Consider the following 21,537-nt stretch of genomic DNA (forward strand, 5'->3'; position numbering starts at 1 on the left):
CTCTTCCCCACCTTGTCCATCGCCATGACAACGATTACTGCGAACTGAACTACAAACTGGACTGAACTTTGAGTCATTTTGAAATTGGTCATTTACCCCTAGACAACGATAGAGCTTGATTGATGCTGTTATCTTAATTCTGTGCACATGTGTGGTTATCATTGTTGAATTGTTGCATTTATTATCCTTTCGATTACTGTGTTGCTTGTTTCTTTAATAAAACTTTCTTAGTTCTAGTACTCCAGACTCCAACTGAGTGATCCATTTCTGCTGGTTTGGCAACCCAGTTACGGGGTACGTAACATAAGTGGGGGCTCGTCCGGGATTTTGAACGCTAAATTTGGGACGGAGTAAATTGATTGGGTTAAAATTCCCGAAAGAAAGAAAAGACAAACAGCAGAAATGGAGGTTGAGGAATTTATAAAGGCGCCGACCTTGGAGGCATTAGAGGATGCCAGGAAATCGGAATTGATAGCTGTGGCAAAACGGGTGAATCTTGCTAAGGTGAAGTCGACAATGAGGAGAGAGGAGATACACAGAGCTATTGTAGAGCACTATGTATCTAAAGGTGTGTTTCCCCAAGGTGAGCTGGGGGAGGTGTCTATTGAAAAACCTGCTGGAGACGCGGTACAGGTACAGCTTGAAAAACTGAGACTCGAGCACGAGTTCCGGGTACGGCAGTTAGAAAGGCAGGAGAAAGAGAGAGAGTTAGAAAGGCAGGAGAAAGAGAGAGAGTTAGAAAGGCAGGAGAAAGAGAGAGAGTTAGAAAGGCAGGAGAAAGAGAGAGAGTTAGAAAGGCAGGAGAAAGAGAGAGAGGTAGAAAGGCAGGAGAGGGACAGACAGTTGGAGAGAGAAGAGAGAGAGAGGGACAGACAGTTGGAGAGAGAAGAGAGAGAGAGGGACAGACAGTTGGAGAGAGAGGAGAAACAGAGGGAAAGGGAATTTGAGCTGGAAAAGTTAAGGATAAGGGCCGAGCAGGGGCTCGTGCCGAACCAAGGTGGAGGGTTCCGGGCGACCCAGGAGGTTAGGCTGGTTCCCCCATTTGACGATACCGATGTGGATCGGTACTTTCTCCATTTCGAAAAAGTGGCCATAAGTCAGGAATGGCCGAGGGATAAGTGGGTTGTCTTACTTCAGAGTGTACTGAAAGGGAAAGCCCAACAAGCTTACTCCGCTTTATCCGCGGAAGATGCCCAGAAGTATGAGGTGGTGAAGGAGGCCATCCTCAGGATTTATGAGTTGGTCCCGGAGGCATACCGGCAGAGGTTCCGGAATGCGAGGAAGCGGTGGGACCGCACGTATTTGGAGTTTGCTCGCGAGATGCAAACATATTGTGAGCGTTGGTGCGCCTCGAAAGGGGTAGAGGGGGATTATGACAGACTGCTGCAGCTGATTCTGATTGAGCAGTTTAAAGGTTGTGTCCCTGAGGGTATGAGACCCTACCTCGATGAGAAAGAGGCAGCCACGTTAGCCGCAACTGCTAAGTTAGCGGATGAGTATGCGTTGACGCATAAAATGAAGTTTGCCCCGAGTAAAGGCTACCAGAAGGGTAGTCAGGACGGCGGGGGGAGTCCACCGGAAAAGTCAGAAAGTAAGCCGGGGACTAGTGAAAAGGATAAGGTAGACCGGGAGCAGTCTGGTAGGAAGTCTCCTGGGGTCGTCTGTTATAATTGTGGGAAAGTCGGACACTTTGCGTCCAGGTGCTTTGCCCCAAGGAAGAAGACGGGGGTTCCGACTGGCTGTATTGAGCCGGCAAACCCACCCCCAAGGGGGAGGAGGTCTGATAAAGTTCAGGAAGGGCGCGAGAAGTTTATCTCGGCCGGATTGGTGTCAGTGAAGGAGGGGTTAAAACCAGTTCCAGTGCGGATCTGGAGAGACACGGGAGCGTGTCAGTCACTAATACTGAAGAGTGTATTAGAGTTTGGCTCAGAGACTGAGACTGGGGAGGTCAGTGTGATACAGGGCATTGGACAAGGGACTGAAACCGTGCCTTTGCACCAGATACACCTACAAAGCAACCTGGTCTCTGGACTAGTCACAGTCGGGGTGAGGTCCGAGTTACCGATGAAAGACGTGGAAGTCTTGCTCGGAAATGACCTCGCGGGAGGAAATGTGTTCCCCGCCGTAAGACTGACAAGTCAGCCTGCCAGCATGGAGGCCCCGCCCGTGGACTCGCAGGTTTATCCCGTTTGCGCAGTAACTCGGCGGATGGCGAGGAAAGCTGCGGAGGCCGACATGAATTTAGCTGAAACGTTTCTGCCCACCCTGTACGGGGGGGAAATAGAAAGTGAAAAGACGGAACGAAATGAAACAAGAGGAAGTAAGGGAGCTGAGGCAGACTTAGCATTAGCCAGGGGGGACTTTATACAGGCCCAGGAGCGGGACGAGGAGCTGATGGATTTGGCAGAGACAGCTCTTTCCGAGGCCGAATTAAAAAAGGAACCAGTAGGCTATTATGTAAAAGAGGGAGTACTAATGAGGAAATGGAGACCACCTACTGTGCCCGCAGATGAGGAATGGGGAGTTGTACACCAGGTGGTAGTGCCGAAGATTTATAGGGGCGAGATTTTTAACCTGGCCCACGAGGTACCCCTCGGTGGACACTTTGGGGTGAGGAAGACAGTCGACAGAATTATGAAAGACTTTTACTGGCCAAACATGAGGAAAGATATTGTTGAATACTGTAGGCGATGTCATTTGTGTCAGGTAGTAGGGAAGCCAAATCAGGTCCTGCCTAAAGCGCCCCTTCGACCGATACCCGCTTTCGGGGAACCTTTTTCCCGAGTCATTGTGGATTTTGTTGGTCCCCTGCCCAGAACTGCGAGTGGGCGGGAGTATGTGATGACCATGATGTGCGCCGCCACCAGGTTTCCGGAGGCTGTGCCCCTGGCAAGCGTGAAGGCGCCCGCCGTGGTAAAGGCACTTGTGAAATTTTTCACTACGGTAGGGCTGCCCAGGGAAATCCAGTCGGATCAGGGGAGTGTCTTCACATCTCACACCTTCCGACGGATGTTGGATGAGATGGGAGCAAAACAGATTTTAGCCTCTGCGTACCACCCTGAGTCACAAGGGGCGTTGGAACGATTCCACGCCACCTTAAAGACAATGATTAAAATGTATTGTCAAGAAAACGCTAGGAGCTGGGATGATGCTTTGCCCCTCCTCTTATTTGCCGTGAGGGACACGGTCCAAGAGTCATTGGGGTTCAGCCCATTCGAGCTCGTCTTCGGTCATCGGCCCAAGAGGACCCTTGACCTTACTAAAAGAGCAATGGTCCAGTCCGGCAGTTCAAGTTAATGTGATTGATTATGTTTTAAAATTTCGTGAGAGGCTGGAAAGGATCTGTGACCTTGCCAAAGAGAATCTGCGGCATTCCCAGACTAAAATGAAAACATGGTATGATAGGCGTGCCCGCGAAAAAGAGTTCCAAGTGGGCGATCGGGTCTTAGTTCTGTTCCCAGTGGTAGCCAACCCCCTTCAGGCGAGATTCCACGGTCCGTACAAGGTAACTAAGAAGATAGACCCTTTGAACTATGTTATCGAAACCCCGGACAGGCGTAAACCCACACAGTTGGTACACATTAACATGTTAAAAGCCTACCACGATCAGACAGAAAACCCGGTTGGTGTTATCACAGAAATTACTGAGACTGGAGAGTCGAATGAGACGGGAAAAACCCATCGTGAAAGGGTGAATATGGTGCCGACCCGATTGGAGAACTCCATTGTTCTGGCTAATCTTGCTGACAAAGTCTCTCACCTCACCCCCGAACAAAGCGGGCCATTGATAAAGTTAATTGAACGGCACACAGATGTATGTCCCGATGTCCCGAGGCGATGCAAAGGGACGGTGCACGATGTTGTAGTCACCTCCGATCAGCCTATTAAACAGCATCCCTATAGGATGAACTTGGAGAAGGGCAAACTAGTGGAGAAAGAGATTGAGTACATGCTAGCCACAGATATTATTAGGCCATCCCTGTCGGAATGGGCGTCTCCCTGCGTGGTTGTCCCGAAAGCCGATGGGGGCATCCGATTCTGTACAGATTACAGAAAGGTGAACGCCATCACAAAAACTGATGCTTACCCCATCCCAAGGATAGACGATTGCATTGATAAAGTGGGGAGAGCCACGTACATCACCAAGGTCGACTTGCTGAAAGGATACTGGTGTGTCCCTTTAACCGACCGGGCTAGAGAAATCTCGGCATTTGTCACCCCCTCCGGTTTGTATGAGTATAATGTTCTACCTTTTGGCATGAAAAACGCCCCAGGGACCTTCCAGAGAATGATTAATTCAGTAATAAAGGGACTCAGGAACACAGAAGCATATATTGATGACTTAGTGGTCTGGAGTAACACGTGGGAGGAGCACATTGTGGCAGTAGAGGAGCTATTTAAACGGCTGTCTGAAGCCAGCCTGACAGTGAACCTCGCAAAAAGTGAGTTCGGCCACGCGAAGGTCACTTATCTGGGATTTGTGGTGGGACAGGGGCAGCTGGCTCCGATGCAGGCTAAGGTGCAGGCTATCTCGGAGGTCCCCACCCCGACAGACAAGAGAGCCCTGAGAAGGTTCTTAGGGATGGTGGGGTACTACAGGAAGTTTTGCAAAAACTTTGCGGATATTACTCTCCCTCTGACTAGGCTTTTGCCAAAGAATGCGAAGTTCGTGTGGGACGACCTTTGTCAACAAGCCTTCGAGAGTCTGAAGGCGATTCTATGTCACCATCCTGTGCTGAATGCGCCTGACTTTTCAAAACCCTTCTCCCTAGCAACAGATGCTAGCGACGAAGCTGCCGGGGCGGTGCTGTTGCAGACAGACAAAGATGGGGTTGAGCACCCAGTCGCTTACTTTTCTAAGAAATTTAATACCCATCAGAGGAACTATTCCACTGTGGAAAAGGAGTTACTGGCCATCATACTAGCATTACAACATTTTGAAGTTTATATTTGCCCGGCACGAAAACCACTGGTAATTTACACTGACCACAACCCATTAGTGTTTTTGGCCACTATGAAAGATAAAAACAGAAGATTGCTAAGTTGGAGTCTGATGCTACAGGAATTTGATATAAAAATTAGACATATAAAAGGCACGGAAAATGTGATCGCTGACTGTCTGTCAAGGTGTTGACAGCTTCAAATTCTCTGTATTAGCTAAATAACTGTTAAAGATGTATATTGTGTATGTATCAGATAATATAGTCATGTTTGTAATTTTTACCTCCCGGTAAAAATCCTTAAAGGGGGGAAGTGTTACGAGAATACACATAAAATTAGGATGTTTGCTGGCCTGGGCTAGCATCGGTGGCATCAGCAGTTGGTCTGCCACCTGCCCTCAGGGGAAGGAGAGATAAGGAACAATGGAGCAGCGTCTGGAGATGTGTAATGAAGGGATGTGGGAGGAAGAGCTGTCTGGAGCGGCTCCCCCCCTTTGAACCCTGAACTGTTTGAAGTGATGGACAGGCGATACCCCAGCAGGGGGATAAAAAGGGACAGGTTCGCTAAGACAGACACACACGCCACCCGAGGTAACGAGACCCTGGAAGCGGTGCGCTTCTCACGAGTGGGTGAGAAGTCCCAGACAACGACAAGGGTGGAAAGGTACGATCAGCGGGAACCCGGTGTGTGTCCGCCCTTGCCTGGGTGCCGGGTTCACTGCAGAAGATCGACCGCATCTGGAGGAGGGGTCACAGTCGGTGACCTCAGGTGACATCACCAAGGACCTGCCCAAAAGCTGTTTGTGAGCCATCTCGCTGGTCTGTGAGTGAAGCTGTGCTGAATGATGAGTTGTTCCTATTCTATGTCTCTCTTCCCCACCTTGTCCATCGCCATGACAACGATTACTGCGAACTGAACTACAAACTGGACTGAACTTTGAGTCATTTTGAAATTGGTCATTTACCCCTAGACAACGATAGAGCTTGATTGATGCTGTTATCTTAATTCTGTGCACATGTGTGGTTATCATTGTTGAATTGTTGCATTTATTATCCTTTCGATTACTGTGTTGCTTGTTTCTTTAATAAAACTTTCTTAGTTCTAGTACTCCAGACTCCAACTGAGTGATCCATTTCTGCTGGTTTGGCAACCCAGTTACGGGGTACGTAACAATAAGTACTATTAAATATATCATCACAATATTGCCTTCCACGACCTTACTTAGATTATTGCCTCGATTAGATTTATCCTGCTTTGTGTAGACAGGATCCTGGGTAATTTTCCACTTTAATTTACTGAAAGCTGTTGCTGCTGTTGTTCTACTGGAATAGAGGCAGCTTTCAGAGTGCAGATCTTTCCCACAGGCACTGCTGTGCATCTGTAATAGTGAACTGGTGAGGTCAAAGCAAAATATCTTTCTGTTTAAGATTAGTATCCTAATGCCTGTGCCAAAATCTAATACACCATATACATGCTTCAGGACTTGGTCAGTAATATGAAGGCACTTTTTCTGCCAGATATTTAATCCTCGCCTTCTTGCCATCAGTGCTTCATTTAAATGGTATTTAGAATTCTGATCTACCGGTCTGAGAAATGGGGGGAGGGGGAAGGTTATTGGATGCTTCCTTTTTCCGAATCTGACCAAATGCTATCACTTAATTACTGGGAGTAGCATTTATTTTGAGATTCATTGCTGAACAGGCCCTTTTGGCCCAATGAGCCACGCCACCCAGCAACCCACCTATTTAACCCCAACCTGATCACAATTTACAATGCCCAATTAACCTACTAACTGGAATGCCTTTGGACCAGTTGAGGAAACCAGAGCACCTGGAGGAAGCCCATGCAGTCACAGGGAGAATGTACAAACTAGTGGTGCTGGAGTTGAACTCCGAGCTCCAACTCCCTGAGCGGTAATAGTTTTGCGCTAACCACTATACTACTGTGGTGCCTTTGATGCAACTCCATGAATGATGCTGTGTATCAATTCTCAATCTTGTTATCAACCTTGATAATCACCACTTTACACTGTCCACTTCTCACTCATTTATAAGCTACATTTTCAATGAATCTAATTTTAGCCCAGATAAAATGCCACTATGTAATGTATTAACCTCCCCTGCATTATAACTAATTAGTATAAATTAAAGAGACACGAGGTACAGATCAACAGTATTCTAACTGAATAACAATTGTTGATTTGTTACGAATAAAGCAGCAATTAGGCCATTTAGTCTGGTTCACCATTCAATGTCATCATGCCCTAACCAAAGGGTCCTGAAGGGCTTTGACAGAATATACATGGAAATTTCCTTTGTTGTGGAAGAATCTAGAACTAGGGATTACTGTTTTAGAATAGTTAGATTGAGATAGATGAGGCTTTTTTAATGTCAATGATTTGTTATGTCCTTGGAAATGCTTCCACCGAGAATGATGGAAGCAGAATCTTTGAAAACTTTTAAGCAGAGATGGATGGGAGTTGAGGTTCTAGTCATGCTATTAAATACAGAAGCATTGTGTCCTCCTCCGAATAGGTATACAGCTATGTATGCAAATCTGTGCTCCATTTCCCTTACCACTTTGATTAACAAAGATCTGAGAAAACTTTAAAATTAATTTAACTAATTAAAAACATCCATCAACCTTTGATGAGCAAACATTTCCAACTATATACTTGATATATGTTGGCCTTAATCCTTAAAGATGTACACCACTCAACTAATTGAAAAGGTTTCTTCTCCATCCACCAGATCATCACCCCTTAATACCTTAAACATTTCAACTAAATTGCCTTTCACCCTTCTAAATCAGAGTGAATAATTTGATTAAGACCCTTGCAGATTTTCAGGTAAAAAAGCACTCTGTTTGCTATAGCACAATTTCTGTCACTAGTACTCTAGATCCCCAGATTTTGTTAAAAAAAAAATCAATTTATTAGTCTTGTCAATTACTATTTTCGATAGAAGTCTTAACAATATCTATATAGACTAACATTTCTTTGGACTTCACCCTTTAAAAAAAATTTCTGTAACTAAATGATTCTACTTAGTTGCTAATTTTGTAATATTGGTAAGTTCGAGCAGTTTTTACCTGCTTAAGCTGCCTAATTTGTTCCAATTCTTCTCTTAGGTGTTCCATCTTCCTTCGAATAGTAAATCCTGGGTCCATAGCTCCAAATTCCTGACGAGGTGGACGGGTGAAAGCTGTTAACATAATTTTAAAAAGCCACAATCAGCTGATATCTTGGGACATAAGCAATGACAGCCAGAACTGTATACTGCGTCATTGTATTACATTTTGCTGAGTCTGTCCAAATGCTCAAGAGGCAGGGTTCCATGGGTCATTTTAAGTACATTGTTCAAGTAACTAGAGGTGATATTGAGAGCAACAGCCTTGGTGAGATCATCTAGTGAGTAAGAAATGTGTTCCATGAATGATGGAGTGGAGGCAAGGCCTAGAGGCTGCATTAAGATTGGAGGCACCATAGGTTTGTTGAGGTATAAAATAAGTGCTGTAAAGAAAGGATGGACATTTTAATAGGGGCCATTAAGGTCAAAATGCAGGTTTGCTGAGCACCTGGCTTCAGTAAGAAGGGCGAGTAGTGATAAGGTAAAGTGTTTCTTAGTTTTCCCTTTCGTAGGAGGGAGAAACTGGGTATAAAGGTTATGGAGGGTAGGGGGAGTATTATATTCCTCCTGCAGTATGTGGGAGATCAGGGAAATTACAAAGTCCCTGGTGAATACATCTGTCAGAAGTGTGCCAAGCTATAGTTCCTGTCCAGACCACAGAGCTGCTGAAGCTGTGGTTGGCCTCACAACGGAACATCCGGGATGTGAAGAATGTGGTAGATAAGATGCTTAGTGAACTGGTCATGCCCCAGGTATAGAAAGAGGAGATGAGTGAAAACATGTAAGATCAGGTAATTCAGAAGACCTCTTGGTCATGTCTTTCTCAGACTGGTATACTGTTATGAATACAGTTGGCGGGGGGGGGGGGCAGATGATGGCCTTTCAGAGGAAAGTAGCAGTAACCAACAAGTTTGCGGCACCACTGTTGACACTGATACACAGCTGGGAAAGGAAAAGACAAGGCGCGCATTAGTGAAGGAGAGTTGGTGAGAACAGACAGGAATTTATGTGGCTCAGATTGAGACTCCAGAATGGCCTGTAGTTTCCTTCATGCCAGGGCTAAGTATATCCTAGTACAGGCACAGAACATTCTGCAGGGAAGAGAATAGGCAAAGGAAGGAATAATTTAGATAGAAAGAGAAAGAAAATCCTGCAGAGTGAATTTAGAGAGTTAGTCAGGATATTAAAATGTAGGGTCTTTAGTGTCCACCACAGGATTACTCCTTATGCCACATGCTGGTGAGGGTAAAAATAGGAAGGTAGAATAGATGAATGTGTGGCTTAAGAGCTGGTGCAATGAGGAGGATTTCAAGCTCTTCTGGGTCAGGTAGGACCTATACAAGTTTTAAGTCACATCTAAACAGGAAGGGAACAAAATCCTTGCAGGGAGTTTTGATTACGCAGGCAGGAAGTTTTAAAGTAACTTGGCATAGGTTTGGGAAACTCAGTAGCAGTGCAACAGGTGGGAAGATTGACACAAATCTAAAATAAATCACTGAAGTTCAGTGGGCAGAACCGACAGAGGCAGGCAACAGATTGAGCGGGGACACAGACTCATATGCATTTACTTTAACAAAAGGAGCTTTATGAGAAAGTCACATTAGAGAGCATGGGTCCGAACCATTTTTTATGCCATGGACCAATACTATTAAGCAAGGAGTCTGTGGATCCTAGGTTGGGAACCCCTGCTCTAGACCACAGATCAGCACGTTGAATTATGATATTATTCTAAGTACTGAGACATGGATGACTGGTAGTTTAATCTGCTGGTGTGATAGACAGGTGTAAAAGAGAAGGGAAGTTCATGCAACACACAAAGTTGCCGGTGAACGCAGCAGGCCAGGCAGCATCTCTAGGAAGAGGTACAGTTGACGTTTCGGGCCGAGACCCTTCGTCATGCTTCTGATTATGGAGAACACCACACTGGTATGCAGGAAGGATGTCTTGCAGGGGTCATCAAATATGCCATTGGGGCACAACTTAATAAGAGAGGGACAATCACTTGGCTGGGGTTATACAATAGGCCTACAAAGTTCAGCAACAATTACAGAAGCATATGTAAACAAATCACAACAAGATGTAAAGGCAATACAGATGTAATAGTGAGGGATTATAACTTTCCCTATATTGACTGGAATTGCTTTGGGGCGTAAGGTTTAGATGGGGCAGAATTTGTAGGTGCATTTAAGATAGCTTTTTGAGACCATATGTATATTGCCCTACCAGAAAAGGAATTGTACTTGACCTTGCCTCACAAAATAAAACTAGACTTTGCTTTTTCAAGCAACACACATAAAATTTGCTGGTGAACGCAGCAGGCCAGGCAGCATCTCTAGGAAGAGGTGCAGTCGACGTTTCAGACCCTCGGCCTGAAATGACGACTGTACCTCTTCCTGGAGATGCTGCCTGGCCTGCTGCATTCACCAGCAACTTTGATGTGTGTTGCTTGAATTTCCAGCATCTGCAGAATTCCTGTTGTTCTTTGCTCTTTCATATTTGATTTAGCATTGAACTCATCCATTCTGATTTATATTTCTTTTTCCATTCTGGTGTTATAATCCTTCAATATTGTGATACTCAAATGATTTCCCTGTTTACTCAGAACCTTAAGATTCAATTTTCCTAGCAGCGATGCCATCAGTTCGTACTTTCAGTAATTAGGACACAAAAACTTGAAAACCTAAATATGCAAGAACATGAGTAATAATTTGGCCAGGAGCTTTGGGTAGTTAGCCACAGCAAATTACAGACCATAATCTATTAGGGACATTTTTGAGTAACTTAATGAAGTTTTCAATGTTGCATTCAAGTATAAACATGTTTTCCTGTGTATATACACATCAAAGTTGCTGGTGAACGCAGCAGGCCAAGCAGCATCTCTTGGAAGAGGTGCAGTCGACGTTTCAGGCCGAGACCCTTCGAGGTCTTGGCCTGAAACGTCGACTGCACCTCTTCCTACAGATGCTGCTTGGCCTGCTGCGTTCACCAGCAACTTTGATGTGAGTTGCTTGAATTTCCAGCATCTGCAGAATTCCTGTTGTTTCCTGTGTATATACTTTGTTTTATTAAAGATTAACATCAACCACATTTTATAGGTAGGAACAGCAAAAGTTCTGCCAGATCTACATGCTGTCATGTTTTGTAGTACAGTATTGTCATTATCATTCTACCATTTTCCCACAATGAAACTCTGCAAATACAAAAACTAAACATTTTCTATTTAAATTCAATTCATAAATGAATCTCTGAATGCTAGAGAATACTTCTGTTTAAGTAAAAAGCAATATTTCAAATTGGGATCCTTAAATGGAACTTCAGTTCTCCTATATTTGGAGTTATTTGTTTGAATTATCTGCAGGATCTTTGTGAACCAGCTAAGAATTTGACCACACTGATAATTTATTGACTGCGGCTTTCTAAGCTGTCCTAGATCTTCAGATATACAGCTCACTTGCGTATATTGAAATTCTGAACAGACGTCATTCTATTAAATGATAAAATGATGGTGATAACCATATGTACTGCTGCATTAAAGTTGCCGACAAGTTCTTTGTGCAGATCTTACAGACGAATTTCTAACCTCAGTGTTTATACATACCAACGTAAAGCTCAACAGTATGGGCCACGACAAGAGAGTTTCAGAGTGAACATCACATGACTTACCAGATCGAGGTTTGAGGCCAAAAGGTACTGCTGAGGGTGGTGTGGAGAAGGCAATGAACCTACTTTCCTCCTGTGACAGAATACAATAAATTTTAACCAACATTTCTTTATGTCAAAAGTTTAGGTCCAAAGCTTGCTAAGTCAAATGCAATTTAAAAAGTCACTTTCTGAAATTTCTAATTGTACACAAATTTATTTTCAAACCCACCTCCTTCAAACTATTTATTCAATTGTAGTGAGCACTGGATCTATCATATCCAATGTATAAAAGCACAAGTACTTTTTAAATAAGTGGCAAAATAGCATCAATTTAGTAATTTAAAGCTCCTCAAATTCAAGCCATAAAGGTCAATTGTTATATTGCTTCAGTAGTTAAGATTTTCAAATCCTAATCAGATGTATGCCAAACCATAAGAAGCGCAAGGGCATTATTTCTAAAATTGCTTTCAATTATCACCTAATATTTTTTAAAAAATAGTCAAATCAAATGTTGTTTTCTAATAGAGTGGATTTCAATTAATTGTGCCTAAAGTTAATCAGGGTAGCCGCTTATTTGGGACAACTTTTAAAGACCTCTTAAAGAAGAAAATAGCTGGGATTCCCTACATTGGGATACTACACCGCTTAACTGGGAGAGGAGACTTGCTGAATAGCTTCTAAGTAGTGTCAGTTGTGTGCACCTGAGTGGCCGTTAGACAATCCTTACAGCAAACCATTTTTTACATAGTGTCAGTTGCATGTATTTATGTTCAAAAAGCAGTGATTTTTGTCACAAATAGTTGGTGAGAAATAAGCAGCAAGACAATTTAGAACTGCTTAGCTCACTATGGTTTCAAGTATTTAGGCTTGGAGATGCCAGAAACAATCAGGAGTGTAAAATGAAATGATTTCACTACTTTAAACAAGTTAGGACTATGAAGAATTTGAAAGCATGGACAATCAGCTTGAATGTTACAATGAAAATGAAGACTTGGAGGATGTATTGTATGAAGGCAGTCTGACACCTGCACTAGGATTTGCATTGATTTTGTTCAGTACATTCAAAAGAACATGGCAGCATACACCGGATAAATTCTTCCATTGTTAACTGATAGGAACTAATACAGTTTTATGGTACTATAGCAGTATTGGCAATGTTCTCATTTGTTACTCAGTTAAACAGTGGTTTGTCCTTTTTTTAATATATATCTTTCTAACTATTCCCATGAAACTTCAGCAAATTGACGCAGCTGCTTAGTTGCACCAAAATATACTGGTCCTGATGTGTCCCAATTAACCAGCATTCACAGTATACCTCAGGAAGGTAACAGTTATCTGTCAAAAATCTAACTATGGAAACAGAAATTAAATAAATGTGGAATTTGCTGCAACACCCAGACTTACTCACATTGTGACTTTCTGTTTGATACAGATACAGCAATTGTAAGCAACTGGTCAATTCAAACCTGCAGGAACTCACTCAATAACTGAAGGGCAGCAATAGGGGTGAGTGCTGTTACCTCTCAACTCCAGCTAGCTGCACTGATCCTGACCTTCTGCTGTGTCGATGTGGTGCTGGCACGTGCACCTCGTGGCCATAAGGGATTTCAGTGGGTGCTCTACTTTCCTTTACCATTTAAAAAAAAAGTGCTGATGGATTAACAGGCTAATGTATGATAGCCTTCAGTACACATAGCAAAAGTAAAGTTGATGGACAAATCAGAGTTGCAGGACTATAAGAAATAGAACAGGGAAAGGGACAGATGGATTTGGTCTGCTGGGAATCTGCATGGACACGGCAATCAAATTGTGTTCCTCTTTATCATAATAACTAATTTCCAGATGAGACCTGACAGCACTCCTGTCAATGCTTATAAACACTGCAGGGAAGTGTCACAATTCATGGACGGGATGAAGACCATCAAATGTGCTTTAGACTTCTTCCAATACAATTCTTGTTTGCTCTGCATATTAACAAGCATGTAAAACAATGAAGCTTCTAATCATAAACTATTTCAAATCTATATCGATAAACCATTCATGAAAGATAAGGATGTTCAAGTAGTTAGAAATGCAGAACATGTAAAATTAAAACACAATAATCATACACAAATGAATGGAAACAGAATATTCAGAAAGGCAAGATGGTAAATGTATAAATGCAGTAACAATACCTCAAAAGATTGGCTACGTATAACCTGGACAGAAGGGGAAGAAGATGTGATCTGAACAGGTGATGTCGAAGGCATGGATGTAGTTTCAATATCTGACTGCAAGGGTGAAAACAAATGTGAATAGAATAGAATAATTTGGCATTTGAGCAAAACGCTAGACACAGTATGCTCCAAACACATTATTCCATTCTTAAAATATCCAAAAATCACTTGGTAGCACACTCGTCTTTGTGAGAAATGACCTTGAACACAAAAATCTAGTCTGCTTTTCAAATACAATATTGAGAGCAATGCTGCCTTATAGGAACTCCAAGATCCCACTGCAGTGATCCAATGGAAGATTATTTTGAAGATATTAGGAGAGTTGTCCATGTCCTAGCAAGCACTGACTTCCAAATCAACATTAAAAATATATACTTATCACTGAAGCATTTGACATATACAAATCAGCAGTGCATTTTAGTCATCATAAAATTACTTTTTCAGTCCTACTTAAATAAATTCTGACATTATGATACACATTAATGAAAGAATCATTCTGTATCAAAAGAAAAATCTGAAGGAAGTAACAAAAGAAATTATTCTAACCCATTTCCTTTCTACATTGAGATCTGCCATCTCACATCTCTACATCAGGAGCTGCAAAATAATAAAATTGCTCAAAGAACTGGAGTTGATATTTCCTGTCTTCAGAAAAGACTAATTAACTACCATCTTAATACTCTTCAACAACGTATGATATTCAACATGGAAAAGCTCGCATTATATCAATACACTGCAGTCAATTCTGTCAACTCAAGAGGCTTTTGCTACAACTCATGTTAAATGAAGGTGGTAAGTCATCAATAATTTGCTGAACTTACATTAAAATTCATTTCACCAAAATTAAATCAATATTTTGTATTTATGTGCAAATATGATCACTGACCAAATTCAAGTTGGGTAAGGTGCTTTATCAAGAAAAAGGACTGTCTATACCTACATAAGGGGTTATTAAATTTGCTTAACCTGCAGTTTCAGTTGACTACTAAAACATGCTGCATCTTCCATTCGCCTCAATGCCAAAGATAGCACAGTGCCACAGCTAGTAAGTTCAGCCCTGACCTCCACTGTTATCTGAAAGGAGTTTGCACATTCTCCCTGTAACCCCATAGGCTTCCTCTGTGTGTTACCATTTTCCTCCCACATTCCAAAGATATGCAGATTGTCATATTAATCGTTCACTGTAATGTGTCCTTAATGTGATTTTAAGTTATAGAATGTGGGGGCAGTAATTGGGAATCCACGGGGAATTAAAATAATACTGATTAGTCTAGGGTTAGTGTGGGTCATAGACTGCGACTTGAATGACCTATTTCCTTGCGGTGTATTTCATTAACCTGACAGAAGAAAATAGCCTGATGCAGGGTTTAAAGCAAAATTGTTGATAATTTTTAACCCCCAAGTTACTGGACTCCTGAGTTCCTCCAGCAGGTTGTTTGTTGCTCCACATTCCAGCTTCTGCAGTCTCATTTCTCCATAAGAAAATAACTTGCATGATTGGCAACTCATTCATCACTCTAAACATTCATGCCTTTCATTACCAACACACTTTGGAATAACTACAAAATACAATTACTCGCGTAGGGTACCAGGCACAATTCCTAGACTTCTGTAGCCTTCCACAAAGGACACTGGCAGCAAATCCATGGGAACACTTAGCACTTGCAGGATTTTCTATATGTCATACACCATATCAAACTGGCCTGAAAATATAACGTCACTTCTTAGTTGTTATTGGGCCAAAACTGTACAAGTTCCTAGCCAACAGCATTTTGCTAATGCCTTTAACAGAAGATTCAAGATAGGAGTTCAACACTACCAAGAGCAATTTGGGATGGCCTTGCCAGTGACGCTTCATCCTGAAAATAATCAATTAAAAAAAACAATGATACAGTTCACAACTTGAACTGTAGTCTTCTTGAATACACTGCACAACTTGGCCAAACCATGCTTTGACCAGCCATCCTTCCGACTCTGCTTTTACTTCTATCCATGTTTCTTCATTTAACCACAGTAACTCTTTTGCATATTTATGCAGCCTTAAATACACCAATATTATTTGCCTTATTTATTTCTTGTGGAACACAATTCTCATCCTCTCAACCGTAAGGTACAAAATTAGAGATGACCAGAAAATGGCCTGACGCAGGCTGGGAGACCATTTCGCTGAACACCTATGCTCTGTCTGCTAGAGAAAGCAAGATCTCCCAGTGGCCACACATTTTAATTCCATGTCCCATTCCCATCCTGATATGTCTATTCACAGCCTCCTCTATCGTCAAGATGAAGCCACACTCAGGTTGGAGAAACAACATCTTATATTGTCTGGGTAGCCTCCAAGCTGATGGCATGAATATTGACTTCTCTAACTTCCATTAATGCCCCACCTCCCCTTCACACCCCATCCCTTATCTATTTTATATATTTTTATTTTTCCCTTTTTTTCTCCCTCTGTCCCTCTCACCCCCCGGGCTCCCCTCCCCCCGCTTCTCTTTCTCCCCAGGCTTCCCATCCCATGATCCTTTCCCTACTCCAGCTCTTAGATCCACCCCTCCCCTCCTGTCTTCTCCTATCATTTCAGATCTCCCCCTCCCCCTTTCAAATCTCTTACTAGCTCTTCTTTCAGTTAGTCCTGACGAAGGGTCCCGGCCCGAAACATCGACTGTACCTCTTCCTATAGATACTGCCTGACCTGCTGCGTTCACCAGCCTTTTTTGTGTGTGTTACAGGGTTTTGATTTGGTTTTGCTCATAAGTGGAAACTTTTGACTATCCCATCAGTACCTTGCATAACTTTAACTATCTAAGCCTTTCCTTTTGAGGAGACTCTCAGTCTGTTCTTCCATTTCTGACAGGTAAAACCTTGTAAAACTTTTTTGCATTCTTGCCAATTCCCTAAGAGTCCTTATAATATGAGAAATGCATATATATCTACAAATGTAGTTAGTCAAAAAGCTTCAAAGGTTCATTTTATTATCAAAATATATCACTCTGAAATCCTTTAATTCTCCGGGTAGCCACGAAACCAAGAAAGAAAAGAAGGTAAAACAAACTGTATAAATTACAGATCATCAGCATCTGTAGAGAGATGTAAGAGTTCAAAAGACACAAGAAAACAAATGTAACTAAACAGAGTGATGACAAAATGCAAACATTTCCAATAGTGGAGAAACCAGGACAATAGCGGTGATGTCAGTACTGTTGGGGAGATCTAAGGGAGTTAAGGGAGACAGACTTGAGGCTTGTTCCAATTTCTCTGTTGGCATAAATTGAGGGATACAGACCAGGCCACAATCAGATAGAGGAAAAATTAGAAGTTTAAGATGTTACAAATTTAGTATGACTTTGATATCGAATAATTGGACAACTTAGGAAATAATCCCCAATGTTTAGTTAATTCATGTAATTGCCTTTTTAAAAAATCTGTTGTGACTTCTCGTGGCTCAAGAATTTTCAGTTTGTATTGTTTTCTTTCACATTCCATTCAGTTGCTTATTTTCCATACAATGGTGTGATTTACTTTTTTTTCCTACCAAAATTTAAAACAGGCCCATGATTACATATATTTCTATTCTGTACGTTTATTAATGTCACGTGGTGTGCTGCATGTGGTCCAACCCTCACAAATTTCAGCTATCTACATACTTGGCCCACATAATCTCAACTCAATCGCTTCCATTTCAGTATGAAAATGTCCTAACCATTTCAATCTTTTTTCTTGGCCAAAATTCTCTAGTCTTGCAAATACCCTCAAATCTCAGAAGAACATTAAATAAAGCATTTACAAGTAATTTACCCTCTGCTTTCATTCTGTGAATTTACTCTGATGGAAAAACAACAAAGGTGTTTTTACATAAATCAAAGTTAAATGCAGGTACGGCAGCGATTATGAAATCAAGCAGCATAATGACTTTTGTTGTAAGAGTTTTGAGACAAGAATAATGGTGTTTTACTACAGTTATAAAGGATTCTGTTTTTTTTTAATCTCAGCACCACCTTCTTGCTCTAACTTTATCAGGCTCCACAGCTCCTGGACAGACAATTCAACAGTCATTTTATTCTGTGTGAAGAAATTTCTTCTCACCTTGGTCTTGAATAGCAAAATTTTATTTTGAGATTGTAATCCCTGGTTCCTGACACCCTAAACAAGGGAACCTCATCTTCACATTTTCCCTGTGAAGCCCCATAAAATTTTGAATGTTTCAGAGAGGTCACCTTCTCGTCTTCAAGACTTTAGTAACAATGCCAGTGTGCTCATGTCAAAAATTCCTGACTTATGGACACACAACACATACCAATGAACTCCCACAGATTAGTTTATTAATTTCTAATTATAGATAAATAAACTTGAATATTATTGATATATAATTTTGAACTTTCTCCTTTTCCCCCCAAAATCCAATGGAGTTTTACTTTACCAGCAACTCTACCTGATCAGAGTTTGCTAAAAGCTACATCACTACATCAATTCTCATGGCTACTTTCTCAAAAATTCTCATGTTACTTAGAGAAAACATTTTATTCAATGCATGCCAATTGCTCCTGATTAATCCATACTATCCTAAATGACAAATGGTCCAAGCAATTTAGAATCCTTTGCAGTAATTTACCCTCCTCCAAGATTCGGGTGATTAGCTTGTAGCAACTAACTATTCTTCTTTTATTCTGTAGAGAATAAAAGTTCCCTGTTACTCCAGCACTATACTTAAATACGGAAGGGTGTGAAAGAACGGATAGAATGATTTCCTTGATTTAATCTGTGAGAACTGCACCTGGCTACAGCTCCTGACAAACTGGGTCAAGCAAATGAAGAAGGCTGACATACTCAAGATCATCCAGAATGCTGAGAGCATCATAATAATACTTTTACTGAAGTGATCACACCTAAGTTGCATTAGATACATGTGTGTGACCACCAGGAAAAGCAAGGAGAGTTAGCAGACAATGCAGGGCTGTTCTGTAACTATTCCCCTCACTAACAGATAAAGCTCATTGTATACTACTGTGGGGATGACACTGAAGGGTTAGCAACTCTAAGCAGTTGTCTTAATGGACAACTCTAAGCAGTTGCTGAACATTATCAAGGGGGTGAGCAAATAGCCAGAAGTCATTGTACACACTGGTACAGATGATGTGGGATAAACAAGGGATGAGATCCTGCCCGAGTGTAAGTAGTTAAGCAGGACCTTGAGGGTAGAGCTCTCTGGGTTGCTCCTAATACCATGTGCTTGTGGGGTCAGAAATAAAAAGGCAGGCCAGATAAACGCATTACTGAGGAATTGCAGCAAGGTGCAGAAATTTAGGTTCTTTGATCATTTATAATTTCTTTTGGGGTAGAGATAACTGTACAAGACAAATGGGATGCACTTGAACCAGAAAAGGGACCAATATCCTTGCAGGGAAGATTGTGAGTCCTGCATAGGACGGCTTATACTAAACTGGCAAGGATGTTAGACTGTGAGCAGGAGCAAGTCATGGGATAAAGCAAGAACAGTGAGAGCGAGTTTAGTAATCAAGATTGCCAGGGGCATAGTTAAGGGAGGGAAAATAATACTCAGTTAAATGCATTTATTTCAATGCATGATGCTTAACAGGCAAGGTGCAGAAACTCAAAGCATGAATAATCTATAGGGCTGCGACGTTACAGCAATAACAAAAGCATGGCTGAGAAAGGCAAGATACAGATGTTACAGGTGTAACAGAGATACAGGTAAGTGAGGAGAGGTATCATCTTTTTGATAAGGAAGACTGCAACTATAGTGCTTAGACACAACATTCTTGGGGTATTGTTCAAGAGGGCCATTTGGATATAACTTGGAAACTACTGAACTATAGACCCCCTCCTCCAAGAGTGAACAAGACATTTAAAAGATTGTGGAGATATTGCTGATGGTTGTAAGAATAACAGGATTGTATTACAGAGAGATTTTAATTTCCCTGGTATTGACTATGAAAGGCCTGAACAAGCTGGAAATTGTGAAATGTGTCCAGGAAAGCTTCCAGGCTCAATATACAGAAGGCTCTATTTGGGAGGGTGTAATACTGAATTTCCTCTGAGGGGATGGTGCAGGGACAATTTAGCTTTAGTTTTAAGATAGTGATGATAAAGGATAGGACGGGCCACAGGTTAATTCGGGGGGAATTTGGTAGGATCAGGCAGAAGTGGATTGGATGAGCCGGTTTAAAGGAAAAGCAACTAATGGCAAGTGGGAGGCTTTTAAGAGTGTGATATCCAGAATCCAGGGACCGCATGTTCCTGTTAGGGTGAAGGCTAAACCTAGCAAGTTTAGGGAACCCTGGTTGATCAAAGACACTGAGGTGCTGATCTATAAAAAGGAAGCATACACTCTAAGAAGAGGTAATCAAAAGATGAGGTTAGAGCAGTGGGTGTTGTCCATTTGGACTTTAGCAAGCCTCTGACATGGTCCCACATGGCAGGCTGATCTGGAAGGTGAAGCCCCATAGAATCCAGAGAGAGCTAATAAAATGGATTCAAAATTGTCTCAGGAGGTAGGAAGCAGAAGGTAGTTATTGAAGATTGTTTCTCTGAATGGTGTTTGATAATTAAAGGTGTGCCACAGAGGTCAATGTTGGGACTCTAGTTATTGATTATTGCCTCTCCTACATTTTATATCTCCCTCATTTATAAGGTGTACATCATCCCCTTGACCCAAGAGACTTAAATTCACATCTTCTACCCAAATTTATTTGTTAGTTGCCCTCTATCTATGAAGATTGGGTTTTTCCTGATTGTTATTTCACCATTTTTCCACAACCCCTGTGGTTTAATTTTCACTTTCAGCTTCACTGTGCACTTTCCATTCAACTTTCTGCAGTATAGCCATGAAAGATGTGAAATTAGAAACCCATACCTCATTTTCATATGCAAATTCCTCTTTATTCTTTTTTGAAGATTTTAGCTGCTGAACAAAAGTACGACAGATGAGTTAACTTAGAATGCTGCTCATTCAGTAACATTTTGGTTAATAAAACATACAAAGTAGATTACAGTACTTCAAAAATAAATTACTCATGAAACATACCAGGATTCTTATGAATTGGACTATCTAGGAAATTTACAAAAATATTGCAATACAGCAAGACAGATAACTCTGGGACACAACACACACAAAATTCCAGCATCTGTAGATTTTCTCCTGTTTTGTCCTGGGAGATAACACTTCCTTCTACAACTAAATCCTTGACTGCTTGACTAACAGAACACAATCAGTAAAAATAAGCAACATCACCTCCACTACAATTACCCTCAACATTAATGCCCTGCTACCTACTTTAATCCCTATACATTCATGACTGTGTGCTAGACCCTGCTCGATCACGATCTACAAGTTTACAGAAGACACCACTGTATTGGCCAATTCTCAAATAATAATGGTTTGGAACAAAGAAGGAGTTTGAGAGCCTACTAACATGGTATGATGACAGCAATCTTTCCCATAATGTCAGCAAAGCCAAACAGCTAGTTATTAACTTCAGGAAGGGGGCAATGCACACGCTTCTGTGTACATCAATGGTGCTGAGGTTGAAAGGATTAAGAACTTCAAGTATCTAGAAGTAAATTTTACCAATAGTTTGAGTTGGTTCAACCAT

General features: G+C 41.7%; 1 protein-coding gene across 8 annotated transcripts in view; it reads right to left on the reverse strand.

The window, feature by feature from the left end:
- LOC134352940 (leucine-rich repeat and calponin homology domain-containing protein 2-like) overlaps nucleotides 1-21,537 on the reverse strand; it is a 239,700-nt gene that overhangs the window by 77,104 nt on the left and 141,059 nt on the right. For 5 of the 8 annotated variants that reach the window (XM_063060594.1, XM_063060591.1, XM_063060590.1 and 2 more), the window contains 4 exons: nucleotides 20,799-20,849; nucleotides 13,886-13,981; nucleotides 11,733-11,802; nucleotides 8,032-8,144 (listed from right to left, as the gene is read on the reverse strand). In XM_063060594.1, the coding sequence (XP_062916664.1) occupies nucleotides 8,032-8,144; nucleotides 11,733-11,802; nucleotides 13,886-13,981; nucleotides 20,799-20,849 (330 nt within the window). The remainder of the gene's footprint in view (nucleotides 1-8,031; nucleotides 8,145-11,732; nucleotides 11,803-13,885; nucleotides 13,982-20,798; nucleotides 20,850-21,537) is intronic. The other 3 variants (XM_063060589.1, XM_063060593.1, XM_063060592.1) reach the window with 3 other exon arrangements.

This window comes from Mobula hypostoma, chromosome 10, assembly GCF_963921235.1.
Source record: "Mobula hypostoma chromosome 10, sMobHyp1.1, whole genome shotgun sequence".
Lineage (NCBI taxonomy): Eukaryota > Metazoa > Chordata > Chondrichthyes > Myliobatiformes > Myliobatidae > Mobula > Mobula hypostoma.